The sequence below is a fragment of the Eublepharis macularius genome, chromosome 5 (genome assembly GCF_028583425.1).
Source record: "Eublepharis macularius isolate TG4126 chromosome 5, MPM_Emac_v1.0, whole genome shotgun sequence".
Taxonomy (NCBI): Eukaryota; Metazoa; Chordata; class Lepidosauria; order Squamata; family Eublepharidae; genus Eublepharis; species Eublepharis macularius.
Window position 1 is genome coordinate 130,601,615 of NC_072794.1, and position 15,924 is coordinate 130,617,538.

The following is a 15,924-nucleotide window of genomic DNA, read 5'->3' on the forward strand; positions in this document are numbered from 1 at the left end:
TTGCATTTTTATCTCTTTCATGATATCTGTAGAACTGTACAATGACAGATTTATGTAGAAGGCAACACGTGTAGATGGGAGTAGAATTGAATGTTCTGGGCCTCGCCTATGAGCATTCATTTCACTGTGAGCACAGTGACTAGATGTGTATACACTGTGGTTCTGTGTCTTTGCCCCTTTCCACCCTTGAGGAAAAATGCATTGTATGTGTGTGGCATTCATTCCTACAATCAGGAACGCTACTTTTTGAACATTCCCAATCATAGGGATGGAGCTTACATATGTGCTCACAACTGAGATGAATGTTTTTGGAAAAACATGCTCAGTCTTGGGTAGGGTCAACACTTTTGGTTTCCCATACACAAATTGTCTTGTTCAGAGGTATATTGTGATTATGAAAGATAGTTGCTACGCCATTTCAGACCTCAGATGATCATCTTGTTGACTTTAAGAGGAAGAATGGTCTTAGAAAGAAACAAGGTGTTATACAACAGTAACATTCTCTCCCCCATTCCCATGCTTCCTGTCTAGTACAGCTGGTAATATGGTTGAGCCAAGAATGACATACGTATAACAATCTAGGATTAGGTGGCAGTACTTGGACTTGGAGCAGTATGTATCAGATGTTCAAGTTTATGGTGTTTCATACTTGAGAGAAATACTCTTTAGAAACTCTTTTGCTCTTTTCTCTTGGTTTATCTTAGACCTGTGGATTTCACTTTTTGCTTTTCTTTTAGGAGTATCTTGATAGTGGCTGGAATTTGAACAATATGCCTGTGATGGAGCAGTCTGTCCTTGCTCACATCACTGCTGATATATGTGGAATGAAGTTGCCCTGGCTTTATGTAGGGATGTGCTTTTCTTCATTTTGCTGGCATATTGAAGATCACTGGAGTTATTCCATTAACTACCTGCATTGGTGAGTTTATAGAGAACCAAGCAAAGGGTGAAATTATATCAATATGTACTTGTCTTAGCCTATCTGGGATATAGAATTATAAACAAAAAGCCTACATAGTTGTTGCTTATTTACTCAGTTTTATCTTTTTGTAAAAATCTGTCTGCAGGGGGGAGCCTAAAACATGGTATGGAGCCCCAGGGTATGCAGCTGAACAACTGGAAGATGTGATGAAGAAGCTGGCTCCTGAGCTATTTGAATCTCAACCAGATCTTTTACACCAACTGGTTACAATTATGAATCCCAATACACTAATGTCTCACGGTGTGCCTGTATGTCATCGATCTCCTGGGTTTTTTCCCCTCCTCCTTCTGGTGAAATATTCACACCTTAAGAAATTCCTTTGCAGGTTTTGGCAGTATGTGAACCATTTTTACTTACACCAATAGCTGGCTTGAGTTACAAAATAACAGGTTTGATGCAAAGGCCAGTGCCAGTCATTGCTTCTTAATGTCTAAGTTGAAAAATGAGCATATCTAGTCTCAATTTTTAACGGCTTGTTAAATGATTTTATCATGTTTTATTTTTTGAGCATCTTTGAATAATCCTGTAGAGAGGTGGCATATAGACTTTTTAAAATAACTTTAAAAATAACTGTGATTAGTAATTTTGAATTCATATTTTTGCCTAGTTGTCTTAGGAATCTAATATAACAGTAGGGGGTTGCAACTTGCAGATCCCTCTGTTGGGAATGGCTTGCTTTTTGTGCAGCTCGTAATCTCCAGAAGAAAATACGATTTTGGATCAGTTCCGATGTAACTTTTAAACCTAAGCAGGAGCTTTGGGGAGTGATTTCTGTTAAAGAATGCAGGTAGAAAAAAATTATACCAGAATGAAAATTTAAATAGAAGAAGTTCTGAATAGGATGTAAAATCTTATTCCTATGAAGCTTTTGGGTATGATCTGAATTGATTTTTCATTCTAGTGCAACACTTTCCCTATGGCAAGAATCATGCATAATGACAAACCATGATTTCATTATAGGAATTAACCTGTGGAATCTTTTGACTTGGCATGATCTCCTGCCCTTGCACACAGTTCAGAAATTATTTTTAGTTGTGTGGGAAACCATAGCTTCTTTTGTCTAAACTACAAGCTATGGCGTATTATCTACCCTTTATGGGGTTTACTCTCCATGCCAGTATTAAAATAAGGTTCGTTTTGATTTTTTTGTGTGGAGAGAACAAACCATAATTTGTGGTTTAGATGTAAAAAACTCATGAATATGAATATGGGCATTATCCATTCTGAGCCATTCATGAGTCTGAATATCTCCTAGCCTCATTTTCATGTTGACAAACAATGCTTATATTACTCCGTGGAAACTGATGTTAGAAATGCATTTTAGTGGTGGAAGAAGGCTAACCAAATCTAGATGTAACTTGCTTTATGTAGAATCCTACAATGAAAACAATTGAGTCCTAAATCAGTCTTGATTTTCATTTTGAAAAATAAACAAAAATTCTTTTTTATTTTTGAGAGCTATCTTAAAAATAGGTTTTCTTGCATTATTTACTATTATTCCAATATGGATTGTGGTTGACTTGCAATTTTTTCTTCCTGTAAGCATGTATAACATAATGACTGCAAATAGGAGTCTTTATTTTTTGACTGTAGCATGATTAGCTGCACTGTGAGTTTTTATTAATCTCTTGAATTAAAATGTGGCTAAATTTTTAGCCCCTGTGCTGTCCACAGAATTATAGTATAGATTTAATTTTAATTCTTTGGTTGAAATGTCCACAATTAAGGAACTTGACATACCTAATAATGTCAGAGGCAACTTGGAAACTAAATTTCTAAATGTCTGTACTTCAAGGAGTTGAGCTTCTAATTTTCCTTGTTACTTTTCTTGCAGTCTCACTTATGTAGAACCATGCTGCTTTAAGGAGTCAGTGAAATTCTCTCAGGGCTGCATCCAGATTTTTGGTGGGAGGTCTTATGTAGAAAACTTGGTATCTGGCCATTGGTGTAATGCATTTGTAGAAGAGTGAGCTGCTGCAAGGGCAAGACCTGTTATCTAACTACAACATTTCATCCAATATACATCCTACGGTCTTCTCATCTTTTCTCTCCCCCAACCCTGAGAGTGTGCTGCTGTGATGTAAACTCTGCATCTATCATCCCTGTTCTCTGTGACTAAAAGAGAAAGTGGACACGGGATAGTAGCAGCTGGAATAAAGTACAAGTGGCTTGCTGTTTCTTCCAGCATACAAAGCTGTGCCTAGTGGGGCCCTTCTATTTTAAGAACAACCTGACATGTCATGTATAATTGGTGCATTAAGACCAATCAGCAGCATCCATAAGTCCAAGTAGTGCCTCTATGATTGTATATAGCAGTGACTACTTCCTAACTAGTTTTAAATTAGTAGTGGCTACTAGCTTAGATGACTTTCTTAAAGGATTAGACTAATCTATCAAGGGCTATTAATAACATAAGCCATGCCTATGGGCTTCCTGGAGGCATGTGCTTGGCCATTATAGGAGACAAAATTCTGGACTATATTGATACTTGGTCTCACTTGGTTAGGGCTCTTTTTAAAATAGAGGCTCTTATAATTCATTTTGTGTCTTTATTTTGCTTGTCCCAGATTTACCGAACCAACCAGTGTGCTGGTGAATTTGTGATTACGTTTCCAAGAGCTTATCACAGTGGCTTTAATCAAGGTTTCAATTTTGCTGAAGCTGTTAACTTCTGCACAGTTGACTGGGTATGTTGTAAATCATGTTGTGAACTTTTGTTTGAAAATGGATTCTGAACTATGTATGGTAGTGCCCACTATTGGGGGCAATTTTTTCAGTGTTTTAAAGACATTATTTGATAGCTAACCAAAAAATGTTTGGTAGGGGTACAGTATGGCCATCGATCTTAACACAGTGCAGCACTTTTCATCTGTTGAAGAATAAGAGCCAAAGCCAAATGTTTTCAGCCTCTGTGAAGTTTGATTTCAGAATATGAAGTCAGGTTTTCGAGAACTTGATGTTATTTTTAAACTCTAATCTAAAGTATCAAAACTCCATTGTACTCCTGGAACTCTTGTAAAACATAGGTTTCCTAATCTGTGATAGTACAGGTTGCACCTTTTATGGTTAGGGAAATGGAGTATGATGCTTGTAATCTTGAATGCCTGCAGTAAATGGTTTTAAATAAATCTTTTTGATTGGTTTTGTGCTAGGTCCAAGAAAGGGCGGCGGTGAGGTTTATTTTCTTCCACCCACTCATCCACTCCCAGTTCAAGTGGGTAGCTTTAACCAAACAGAGTAATTGAACAGTCTTTTGAAAGACTCTGTAAGTTTGTTTTAAAAGGAAAACTTCAGTTGCTGTCATTTTTCTTCTAGTTGCCCTTGGGTCGCCAGTGTGTGGAACACTATCGCTTGTTAAACCGCTATTGTGTGTTTTCCCATGATGAAATGATATGTAGAATGGCCGCCAAAGCAGAAAGTCTTGATGTGGTGGTAGCTTCTACTGTTGAAAAAGACATGGCTATTATGATTGAAGATGAAAAAGCTTTACGGGAGGCTGTGTGTAAGCTGGTACGTTTTGTGAAGCTTTATTGCTGGTTCAATTTCTGTATGTTAAAACAACCACTTTAAGAACACCTGTGTATCTGTGTGTTTTGTGATAGTAACCAGTGTAAGATTAGATCCAATGAAAAATTTCTAATAGGCAGAGGAGGTGAACTCCCCCCCCCCAACCCCTCATGCTGTTACAGGGTGTCCTTGGTTCCCCAGTGGTGGCAATTAAGGTGGTACTTGTGGCTGCAGCAGGAAGGAGAAGCAAGGAAGTCCTGTTCCACTGACAGAAATCCCTTCTGTCAGCAGAGATTTTCACTAGATGCAAGCCATATAATGTTTCTGCTACTCTAAATAGTAATTGCCTCATAATTATTTCATCTGAAGAAGATTATACCATCAGTATAGTCACAAGCTCTTTTACAAATAAATGTTATTGTCCGTTTATTAATGATGAAGTAATTAACTTCTCAATCAGTTTATTTATTGGTTTAAGCTGTTAATCTTTAAACAGCCATTTTTCTGATCTGCATGATAGGTATAGGTAAGTGCTTAAAATCTTATTTATATGGAGCAAGGATGCCAAATGTGGTGCCCATGGGCACAGTTGTGCCTGCCAATACCTTTCCTGGTGCCCACAATGTGTTTTTAGAAAGTGGGTGGGACTTTTGCAAAGTCCATTAGAGTATTGAATGGCTGTTCAGATTTTTAACAACATTGCTTTAGCGGAAACAGCTTCCATAGCACAAGGATTTTCACTGTGTGACTAAAGGTAAGCTGCAGTGGCCATTTTGCGGTGGCCATTTTGTTACTGTGACCACCACATTGTGTCAGAATTCCAAATGTGCCTGCAGGCTCCAAAAGGTTGAGGACACCTGATATGAAGCTTAAGCATGCCTAACTTTCAGTGAAGGGTGCTGTATATCTTCTCTGGAATCTACTTACTTAAATGGACTTTTTGTATTTAATCTCTGATGAAATGTATGTTTGCTTTATTATAGGGAGTTACTGATTCAGAGAGAATGAATTTAGAAATATTGCCAGATGATGAGCGCCAGTGCATAAAGTGTAAAACTACTTGCTACATGTCTGCTGTCTCCTGTTCATGTAACCCTGGCCTATTGGTATGCCTGTATCATGTGGAAGATCTCTGCACATGTGCCCCATATAAATATAAAATGGGGTAAGCTTTTGTTTGCAGACCTGTAGTTTCTTCTGCTTTTCAGTTCCTGAATCATATATTGGATAGAAATAGAAAATCTAATTGCTAAATCCACTGGAGGTTGTGCAGTAGAGGTCTAACAAATGAATTTTGTTTGCTGTCTTGATGTAAGTCAATACATTAAAAGTTTAATATAAATTAAATTTCTCAGAGTAGATCACAGTTCTAGTTGAGAAGAAGGGCAGGACTACAGGGATGTGGTTGCTTAAAAAATAAGTGCAGATCTCTTACGTGAATTTTTAGCTTTCACTAGGAGCTAGTATCTTTTTAGCTTCTCTCTACTCTGCCAGTTAGTAGTTTAATTTGTAAATTGTCAAGTGGGTTGAAAACAAGTACTTTGTAATTAAGTCACAAATTATATGACTTACAGTGCAGGCATATTTTCTCCTTGTGGTAGTTTGAAGAACTACCCTATTTGTAACTTCCCTGTTTGTAGTACTAAATAACAATAGAAGTAGGCAAAACTTTTATAGAGTGTATGCTTGCTGTCTTTCTTTGCCACAATGTAGGTTTTGTGGGAAAGCTTTTAATGTGGTAATAGTTGCATTTTAGCTGTCTGCTGTTGCAAGACTCTTCTGTACCACTCTATAGTTTAAGATGCAGACTTGTATATTTCCTGGTTTAGTGCTGCTGTCTGCACCCTGCTGTGAAGTAGTGATGAGAGGCTCTAGTGTATACCAATAGAAATCAATGATCCCTAGTGGTCTTGAAGACAATTTTGACAGACGGAGATGATATACACTGTCTCAAGTTATCTTTAATCATCGACCTTGACAAGAACTTAATATTTTTTAAATGCCTGGATTTTATATTAATAAAATAATTTTTGTAAATCTCTTCCTGAAATAGCTACAGTGAAATCCTAGGCATTTATTCCAGTCTAAGCCCATTGATTTTAGTGGCCTTAGACTGAAACAATTTTTACAGGATTGGAGTGTTAGTAATCTAAAAAGTATGATGTGACAAAACATTGTGTTGCAAGATATCGTGCAAATGAGTTTGCTAGATGTTGTAGAAGAGAGAGTACAGGAGATTTTTAGCTTTCCCTTTTGCAGCTATATAATTTCCATAACATAGAGTTTCTACCTTACTTCTGTGCATAATGCAGGAATGTTTCTTGTGCATGGTTTATATATATATATATATATATATATATATATATATATATACACATTTGAAATGCCAGTAAAATTGTTTACATTTTGTACTACTTCCAGATATCGATATACACTAGATGAACTTTATCCGATGATGAATGCACTTAAATTGCGGGCAGAATCCTACAATGAGTGGGCATCTAATGTTAATGAAGCTTTGGAGGCAAAAGTTAATAATAAAAAAAGTATGTATATTTCATTATCTGCTTTGTACCACTAAACATTATGAAATCAACAGCCTCATTTTATCTATGTTCTCTCCAAAGCAATTCCCACTTGGTTAAATGGGACTCCAGAGTAAATGTGCAAAGGATTGCAGCCTTAAACAGACAAATTAATATAAACATTCATTAGTGAGTAATAAAAACACAGACTAAAATGAGTCAATTAAAATAATAATCATAAGTTTATCTTTCCAAAGGTCTCATGAGTTTCAAGGCTTTAATTGAAGAATCAGAAATAAGGAAGTTCCCAGACAATGATCTACTACGACACCTCCGTTTAGTTACTCAGGATGCAGAAAAATGTGCCTCAGTTGCACAGCAGCTTCTTAATGGCAAGAGGCAAACCAGGTAATATTACTTTGTCAGTGATTTTGAACTGCTGGAGAGGGTATATGTGGCAATCATCATTACATGCATCTGGATATATAATTAAGCTTTGTAATTTGCTTATTTTCTAAAAAAAATGTTGAATACAAAATTCTGACATAATGAATTTGATCCAAAGGGTGGTCATAGAAATTATCTTTCTTACATTCCCATTCCTGCTTCAACCTCCTCCTTGCCACGTGGTCCCTGTAAAGTAGTACCTGGAGGTCCTGGCACTCTCTGGAAGAGAATGGGGTACAATATGGGGCTCTGCAATGAGAATTGGTGAAAATTCTTCTCTTCCCCTCCGCTTGTGAGAGTATAATTGGGATTCAGGAACCAGCTCATGTGCTGAAAACATTGTGTGCTATGTGGGGATACGAGGGACTGCCTTGCAGTGGCTCGTCTCATTTCTCCACAGTTGGGGACAGAGGGTGGCACTGGGGGAAAAGCTGTCAACTCGGCACCTGTTAGTGTGGGGGCAATACTCTCACCAATGTTATTTAACATCTGTATGCATCACCTCACCCAGCTGGTACGAAGTTTCAGACTGGGGTGTCATATGCAGATGACACCCAGTTGTATCCAGAGTCATGCAGCCAGCCCAACTCCACCCCAGATGGCTTGGCTAAAACTTTTTGAGGCCGTGACTGAATGGTTGAAACAAAGTCAATTGAAATTGAACCCCACAAAGAGGGAGGTCTTGCACTTGGATCATGGGCTGTTGGGTTCAGGATCCGGCTTCCAGCCGTCGATGGGGCATCGCATGCACCCGTTCTGACAGTTAGGAGTTCTTGTCAGTGGAGGCCCAAATCACAGCCATTGCCAGGTCTGCCTTTTTTCATCTGCGTCAGGCCAGGCAGCTTGTCTGGCCTTTTGACCCATGTCTGACCTTTTGACCCATGACCTAACATCAGTGATCCAGGCAATGGTCACCACCAGATTAGATTACTGCAGCTCGCTCTGTGCAAGGCTTCCCTTGGGTCTGGTATGGAAGTTACAACTGGTCCAGAATATGACTGCACATGTCCTTATGGGGATGCAATATAGGGCACATATAACACCATCTCTGTGCCAGCTGCACTAGCTTCCAGTGGAGTTCTGGATAAGGTTCAAGGTCTTGGTGTTAACTTACAAAGTCCTTAGCGGACTGAGAGCAGCATATCTGCGGGACAGCCTCTCCCCATATGTTCCCCAGAAGATGCCTCCATTCAGCCAAAAAACAGCTGCTGCTGGTCCATGGCTCCAAGGATGCTCGCTTGGCCTTGACCAGGGCCAGGACATTTTCGGTCTGGGCATCAGTCTGGTGGCCCTGAAACTGGGGCCCAGCAAGATTTGCTATCCTTCCACTGGGCCTGTAAGACGGAGGTGTTCTGCCAGGCATATGGGCTGAGGTTGTGGTGTGGGCGAGCTCCCTTGCTGGTCTCTTCACCCCAGTTTACCATTGACATGCTTAATATTGTCTACCAGTTCAATCTCATGGGATTTACTGGCTTCTGTTGAGCAATATGGGCTGCTGCCTTGAGTTATACACTGCTCAATTTTATGTCTTTTAATGTGATTTTACTGTGGTTGTATTCATATGTGATGTTATCTGCTTTGAGCCTGCTTGTAGGGAAAGCGGACTAAAGTATTTTATAAGTGTATGGTTTTTAGCAGTGTTAATGTTTCTTTTGAGCGCAAAAGGTTTAAATTACTACATTTAGCAATTAACTGGCTGACCTTTTTTTGTAACAAAAAATGCACAGTGGGGTCATCCACAGACAGGGCAGATGTCTCTGCTCAATCAAGGGATTCCATGGGTATAGAGAAAATTAGATTTATACACTAACCAAAAGAGGGGGGAAACCCAGCCTGCTGAGGGCTAAATGTGATCCAGAATGGTTACAATGTTAAGAGAAGCTGAGGGTAACTCAGGAAAAAGAGAAAGGGGAGAGATTCTGGAGATCTACAAGTGTGGGATTTTCCAATTGTTGGCCAACTATGGTTCCATATGGGTCTTCAGCTTGTTCCATCTAATACATTGAATGTTTATGGCTTCAATACAGGGAGAAAAGTATCTATTCCAACATGAATATTCCCTGTGTTATCTGAGACGACACATATACTGAAAGTTAAGGAATATGAAAATGTCTGTGTAATTGTAGGTATCGGTCTGGAGGAGGAAAATCCCAAAATCAGCTGACTGTGAATGAACTCCGGTTATTTGTTAGACAGCTCTATGCTTTGCCATGTGTCCTCAGCCAAACAGCATTGCTGAAGGTAACTGAACTCTTGGAGATGAGAGGGAAAATATTTTTCAGGTGATAAATTCTAAGATATGCTTTATGATTTCAGGACACTGAGAGATTTGGGTAAATATATGAGGTATTTGCTGTTAAATTTAAAAGTATATGAGTAATTTAAAGTGTAAAACAATTTAGCAGAGACCTGGTGTTTTTCTTACTTTATCAATAGCTGAAATGTGCACATAGAATTTATATATAAATTAAAATTGTGTTCATTATATGCAACCAATATATACTTCATGAAAATGAAAGTTTTGTTGTTTTAGAAACCTTCAAACTCAGATTTGGCGGGCAAATCCAATGAACAGGAGCCATATTAGAGTTTATTTTCTCCTTGTAGGCCCCCATGTTAAATCCATGTTCAGAATCCTGCCTTCTGAGGAAGAAAGAAACTCCAGTTAGCCCAGCCTGATTGATTTGGACTTTGAGGTTAGCTGGAGTTTTCTGAAAGTGGAAGAGCTCAATCTCCCTTGTGCAGCAGAGAACATAAAAGTAGCCCTGTTGAATCAGACCAGTGGCCCATCTAGTCCAGCATGATGTTTCACACAGTGACCAACCAGGTGCCTTGGTGGCTGATTAACAGGGCACAGAGACCAAGGCCTTCTCCAGATGTTGTCTCCTTGAACTGGTATTCAGAGGCATGCTGCCTCTGGATGATGTTTCCTTTAGTCATCATGACTAGTTGCTATTGATGGACCTTATCCTCTATTAATCTGTCCAATCCCATCTATTCTAGAGTTCAGTACTACATCCCCTGACGGTGAATTCCACAATTTAATCGCTTGTTGAATAAAGAAGTTCTTCCTTTTGTCTGTCCTGAATTTATCTGAATCTGTCCTGAATTTGTCTATCCTGAATTTATTGTCCATCAATTTCATTAGGTGCAGCCCAAGATCTAGTATTATGGAAGAGGAAGAAAAAGCTCTTTATCCACTTTCTCTAAGTTGTATTAATTTATAAACCACTATCTTATATCCACTTTTCTCTATACTGCAAAGTCCCAGACTCTTTAACCTTTCCTTATAGGAAAGGTACTCCAACCTTTTGTTGCCCTTTTCTGTGCTTTATCCAGCTCTGCAGTATTCCTTTTGAGATATGATATCCTGATTGCATATAGTATTTCAAACAAGGCTGCACTGTAGTTCTATATAAGGGCATTACAATATTGGACATTTTATTTTTATTCCCTCTCCTAATACACTCCGGCATGTAGTTTACCTTTTACTACTTTACCTTTTTACTACTTGCACTTCAAGTTGACGTTTTCATCAAGCTATCCACTACACTCCTAAGATCTCTTTCCCTCAGTCTTAGCCAATTCAGATCCTATCAGTATATATTTAATGTTAGGTAATTTTTGTTCCAGTGTGCATCACTTTAACTATGTTTAAGTTAATTTGCCACTGTCATCACATCACTCAATTTAGAGGGATCATCTTGAAGCTGTTCTGAATATACCTTATCATCCTGAATAATATAGCATCATCTACAGTCTTAGCCACTACATTGCTCACCCCAATTCTGGATTTTTTAATGAACAGGTGAAATAGAACTGGTCCCAGAACCACTTCTTGTTGGACTCCACTGATTACTTCCATCTATTGCAGGAGATACTGTATGAGAAGCATCACAACAAAACAAGATTGTGCCCATTATAAACAAGTGTCTGTTTATTCATGACATATGAATGGATCCTAAGAGGCTCCTTGCTTGTGACTTGTGCTTAAAGTAATAGAAATTCTGACATGAGAGTTCTCACATTTTGCCAAATTTTTCTGTTGTATTTTCAGGATCTTCTTAATCGTGTGGAAGAATTCCAGAAATATAGCCAAAAACTTCTGTCTGAAGAAATTCCCAGTGCTTCAGAACTACAGGAACTCTTGGATGTCAGTTTTGACTTTGATGTTGATCTTCCCCAGCTCGGTGACTTGAGAGTGCGTCTTGAACAAGCACGCTGGCTAGAAGATGTACAGCAGATTTTCCTGGACCAAAATTCACTTACTCTGGATGATATGAGAAGACTCATAGACTCTGGTGTTGGACTAGCTCCTCACCCTGCAGTTGAGAAGTCAATGGCTAGGCTTCAAGAGCTCTTAACAGTATCTGAACACTGGGATGACAAGGCCCGAACCCTAATAAAGTCCAGGTAGAAGCTAAATCTTGCTTCCCCCACCCCACAGTTGCAATTTGCTGTTTGTTACTTTAAAGTAACTAACTTTTTTCAACCTGCACAGAATAAAATGAAAAGAATGCTAGGCTGAGGCTATTGTGTGAGATGTGGTTTATCATCTTAGTATAGAAGAAAGCAAAGTCTGATTATCTTTGCTTTTCATTCATAATAAACATTTTAAAATATTCATCTGCATTATTAACTTCACTATTTCATGCTTTTAGTTGAAGATTAAAATAATTTCTTTTAAAATGCAAGCTCATATTGTTAATAATAATAAGTTGTCATTGTATATGGTGCCTTACATTGTTTCATAGGCAAAATAGCTGCCCCCAGTGGAAAAAACAAAGAGGAGAAAGATAGAATGGATACAGTTAACGTTCTTAACACTTGGTTACACTTAGGAAATAAGTTGTTATTTAAACAGTCACTCTGTAATGATTCAATATGAGTTTCAATTAATAATATTTCTATTTTATACCCCTGCTTTTCCACCTGTGAAATTCTCAATGCATTCTTGGTAATGTTCAGTGTAAGGAAGGTACAGGGCTCCCATTTACATTCCCTAGGTTGAGGAATTACCAGCACCCCACTCCAATTTCCCATCCCTAAGGAAAAAATGGACTCCACATAATGATGCCTTAGGAATTTGCCCTAGTCTTTGGGGTGAAGACAGTAGATGCGGCAGCCTAGAGAGTTGCCCAGAAGTGTTATCTCATCCTCCCTTTATTGTTTTTGATGTAGTTTGTCTGTGTTCCTTTTTATGCATTCTTATTGTAATAGCCTTTGGCCCCACACAATAAATGTTCATTGTGTGTCCCATGCGTGCAGGTGCACATGGAACTATGCATGCGCAGGCCGGCCAATCAAAGATGTTTTGCAGCTTTTAATCCACTTGAATTCCAGAGGGATTTTTCCAGTGAGGGTTTTGCCTATACCAACATAACCCCGCTGTTTCCAGATCTACAGCAAGCCACTGGGAGCAGCTCTCCCCCCAGAGCACATGCACGGCTGCTTCCTGTTGAAACAGCCCATGCTATGGAAGAGGCAGCACCCTCATCTCTTAGTTCCTCTTTTGCCACCGGTCTAAGAGGTTCTTCTGCAGCACGTTCCTCTATTCTTGTTGCGTTGAGCCTTATTCCTGCTCTTTCGATAACCTAACAGTGAGAAAGAGAAAGTTAAGCAGAGACATCCGTTGTCTTGTAAGAATGGCTGAAAAAGCCCTTTTCAAAAGATTCACTCAGCGCAGTACCAAAATGATGAGGACTGACGGGCATTCTCTTTGCCACATCTGAGAGAAGGACACAATGTGAACTCTTGCAAACACTGCCAGGACTTAACTCCCAAGGCTTGGGCAGAAAGAGCCATTAGGCTCAAAGCCGTATTGTGGGAACCGGCTTTATCAGCATCAGCGAGCACCTCCACCAAACTGCTAAGTCCTCTGCTCTTGCAGAGTAGCTGAGCGATTAGATCCAATGTCACCATCTGCTCCAATGTCAAGGGCCCGAAGCCCTTTGGAATCAACATCGATGTCTCAGGTCCCACAACTCCATTCGACTCTGGAGAATCAGAATCTGTCAGAACAGCCTCGAAGTTGACAACATCATTCTACCTTGGGCTCTCCAAGCCACTCTGATCTGACTCAAATGCTTACGCTCCAACAGCACACAAAGACGAGAATCCTCAATTGCGCCAGCCAGTGTGATGCACATAGCTTCAGCTGCTCATTCAGATCTGAACACAGATCCGAAGAGATAGAGGCATAGACTTTGGAGTTTTCAGAGTCAATGAGAAAGAAAACCAGATCTAAGTTCCATCACTCCTCCAAACAGAGGAGTCTTCTGTCAAGGTGACTAATGCTATGGCCGAACCATGCGAGGTTGAAGTCACTGAGCCTCCGTACATACCTTCATTGTATTGTAAGTTGTCGTCATTTTCCTCTTCAGAGGAAGAGGGAGAACTACTGAGAACGAACCTGGTGCTAAGACATCAGATTTACAAGCAAGACTTATACCAACCTTGCTGTACTCACAGATGCCTGTCCTGGTTTCACCAAGAGATGCCTTTAGCTTATGATGTTGATGTGGGAGAACCATTGAGGGCAGAATCGGTCAGATCTGCCTTTGAACGTTTCATGCAAACTAAATTGCATCAATGCCTCACTCCATCCCTAAATCTTCTATGGCATTCTAGTTGTCTAAGTCAGACCCTGAACCTTATCAAGGTGAACGGAGCTCCAGCTTACCATCTGACCATTCCCCTGATGAGGCAGTGGGAGAGGTAGGATCGGACTCACCTACCAACAACTTTTGCCTATACATGGAACAGATGCTCCATATGGCTAAATTGCTGGACATTGATGTGACATCTATGACACCTAAATCAGAGGATAAGATACTCCAGCATTTGTACTCTGGGAACCCAGCCAATATTGCCTTCCCTATGATTGAGGGTTTTGTAGAAATCATGTCTTCTCTATGCAAGAAACCAGCATCTGTGTCACCTAGGTCTAAAAAAGGCTGATGGTCTGTATAAGACCAAAGAGGATAAATACCCCTTCCTATTCATCCACCTCCCTCTGTCATCTCTAGTTACTGAGGAGATGCAATCCAGAAATTGACAGGGGCCTCATTTCACACCCACTGAAAAAGAGGTAAAGAAACTTGACGGTCTTGGATGGAAAATCTATGCCTTGGTAGCCCTTAATACAAAGATTGCAAATTACGTAGCAATTATGGAGGCTTACCAAATTTTCCTCTGGAGCAAGATGGCAGCCTACAATGACTGGCAGCCAGAGGACCAGAGAACACTAGTGAAAGTGATCCAGGAAGAGGCATTGAGGCTGTCCGAACAGCAGATCAACATGGGCAGGAATGTGACTGATTCATCCACTGGAGTGTTGGCATTAGCTATAATGCTTAGGAGGCATGCGTGGCATTGTTCAATAGCCTTACCAGTAAAACATGGAGCAGAGTGGAGGACTTGCCGTTCGAGGGTCAAATGCTGTTCTCTGAAAAAAAATGATGACTACCTCTCGCAGAAGCAAAAGGATCAACAGACCATGAAGTCTTATGGGATCCTGCCACTGGGCGAACAATCAGGATTAAGGTTTCCCCACAGAAAATATCAGTCATACAGGGGGCATTATTAGCTGCTGTAGCACAGTGGTTAAGTGGTTTGGCTGCAAATCAGCACTCCACTGGTTTGAATCCCACTACTGCCATGAGCTCAGTAAGTGGCCTTGGGTAAGCCACTTTTCTCAGCCCCAGCTCCTCAGCTGTATTGTGGGGATAATAATAGCACTAACTTGTTCACCACTCTGGGTGAGGCATTAATCTGTCTAGAAGAGCGGTATATAAATGCAGTTATCATCATCATCATCATTATAGATACCAACCATATCAGAATCCTCAGAGCCACTCAATCCCTGTTAACCAGGGGCAGTATCAAAGAAGGAAGCCACTACATGAACTGAGGCAGGGTACTCACCCATCTTCTAACAAAAATCAGGCTTAGAACCCAAAACAGTTTGACCAGAACAGGAGCAGTGTGTAGTATTTGGTGATAGACTCACCCTTTTTGTTCAGCATGGGCCTTATCACCTCAGATTTATGGGTGTTGGAGATAATTGAAAATGGTTACAAAGCTGAGTTTGACAGTTTACCACGTCTTGAGTCTTCCTCCAAAGTTTACACTGGACTCTTCACCTGCTTTGACTGTAGAATGGAGACCATTATTAGAGAGAGCGGCAGTTCAGCACATCCCCACATCCAAATCCCAGTTGGCATTTTATTTCAGTTTTTTTCTGGTCCAGAAAAAGGATGGGGGCTTCAGACACAGATTTAAGACATTTAAACAAATAATGTTGGAGTCCTCAAATTTAATAACAATAACATTTGATTTATATACTGCCCTTCTGGACGACTTAACACCTACTCAGAACGGTTTACAAAGTATGCCATTATTATCCCCACAACAATAATCACCCTGTGAGGTGGGTGGGGCTGAGAGAGCTTCCACAAGCTG

The 15,924-nt window shown here is 39.9% G+C and overlaps 1 protein-coding gene across 1 annotated transcript in view; it reads left to right on the forward strand.

The window, feature by feature from the left end:
* Nucleotides 1-15,924, forward strand: part of KDM5B (lysine demethylase 5B) — a 111,636-nt gene that overhangs the window by 43,150 nt on the left and 52,562 nt on the right. The window contains exons 12-20 of the mRNA XM_054979489.1: nt 738-919; nt 1,068-1,230; nt 3,550-3,669; nt 4,298-4,492; nt 5,473-5,654; nt 6,911-7,035; nt 7,272-7,422; nt 9,588-9,702; nt 11,519-11,874. Coding sequence (XP_054835464.1) covers nt 738-919; nt 1,068-1,230; nt 3,550-3,669; nt 4,298-4,492; nt 5,473-5,654; nt 6,911-7,035; nt 7,272-7,422; nt 9,588-9,702; nt 11,519-11,874 — 1,589 coding nt within the window. The remainder of the gene's footprint in view (nt 1-737; nt 920-1,067; nt 1,231-3,549; nt 3,670-4,297; nt 4,493-5,472; nt 5,655-6,910; nt 7,036-7,271; nt 7,423-9,587; nt 9,703-11,518; nt 11,875-15,924) is intronic.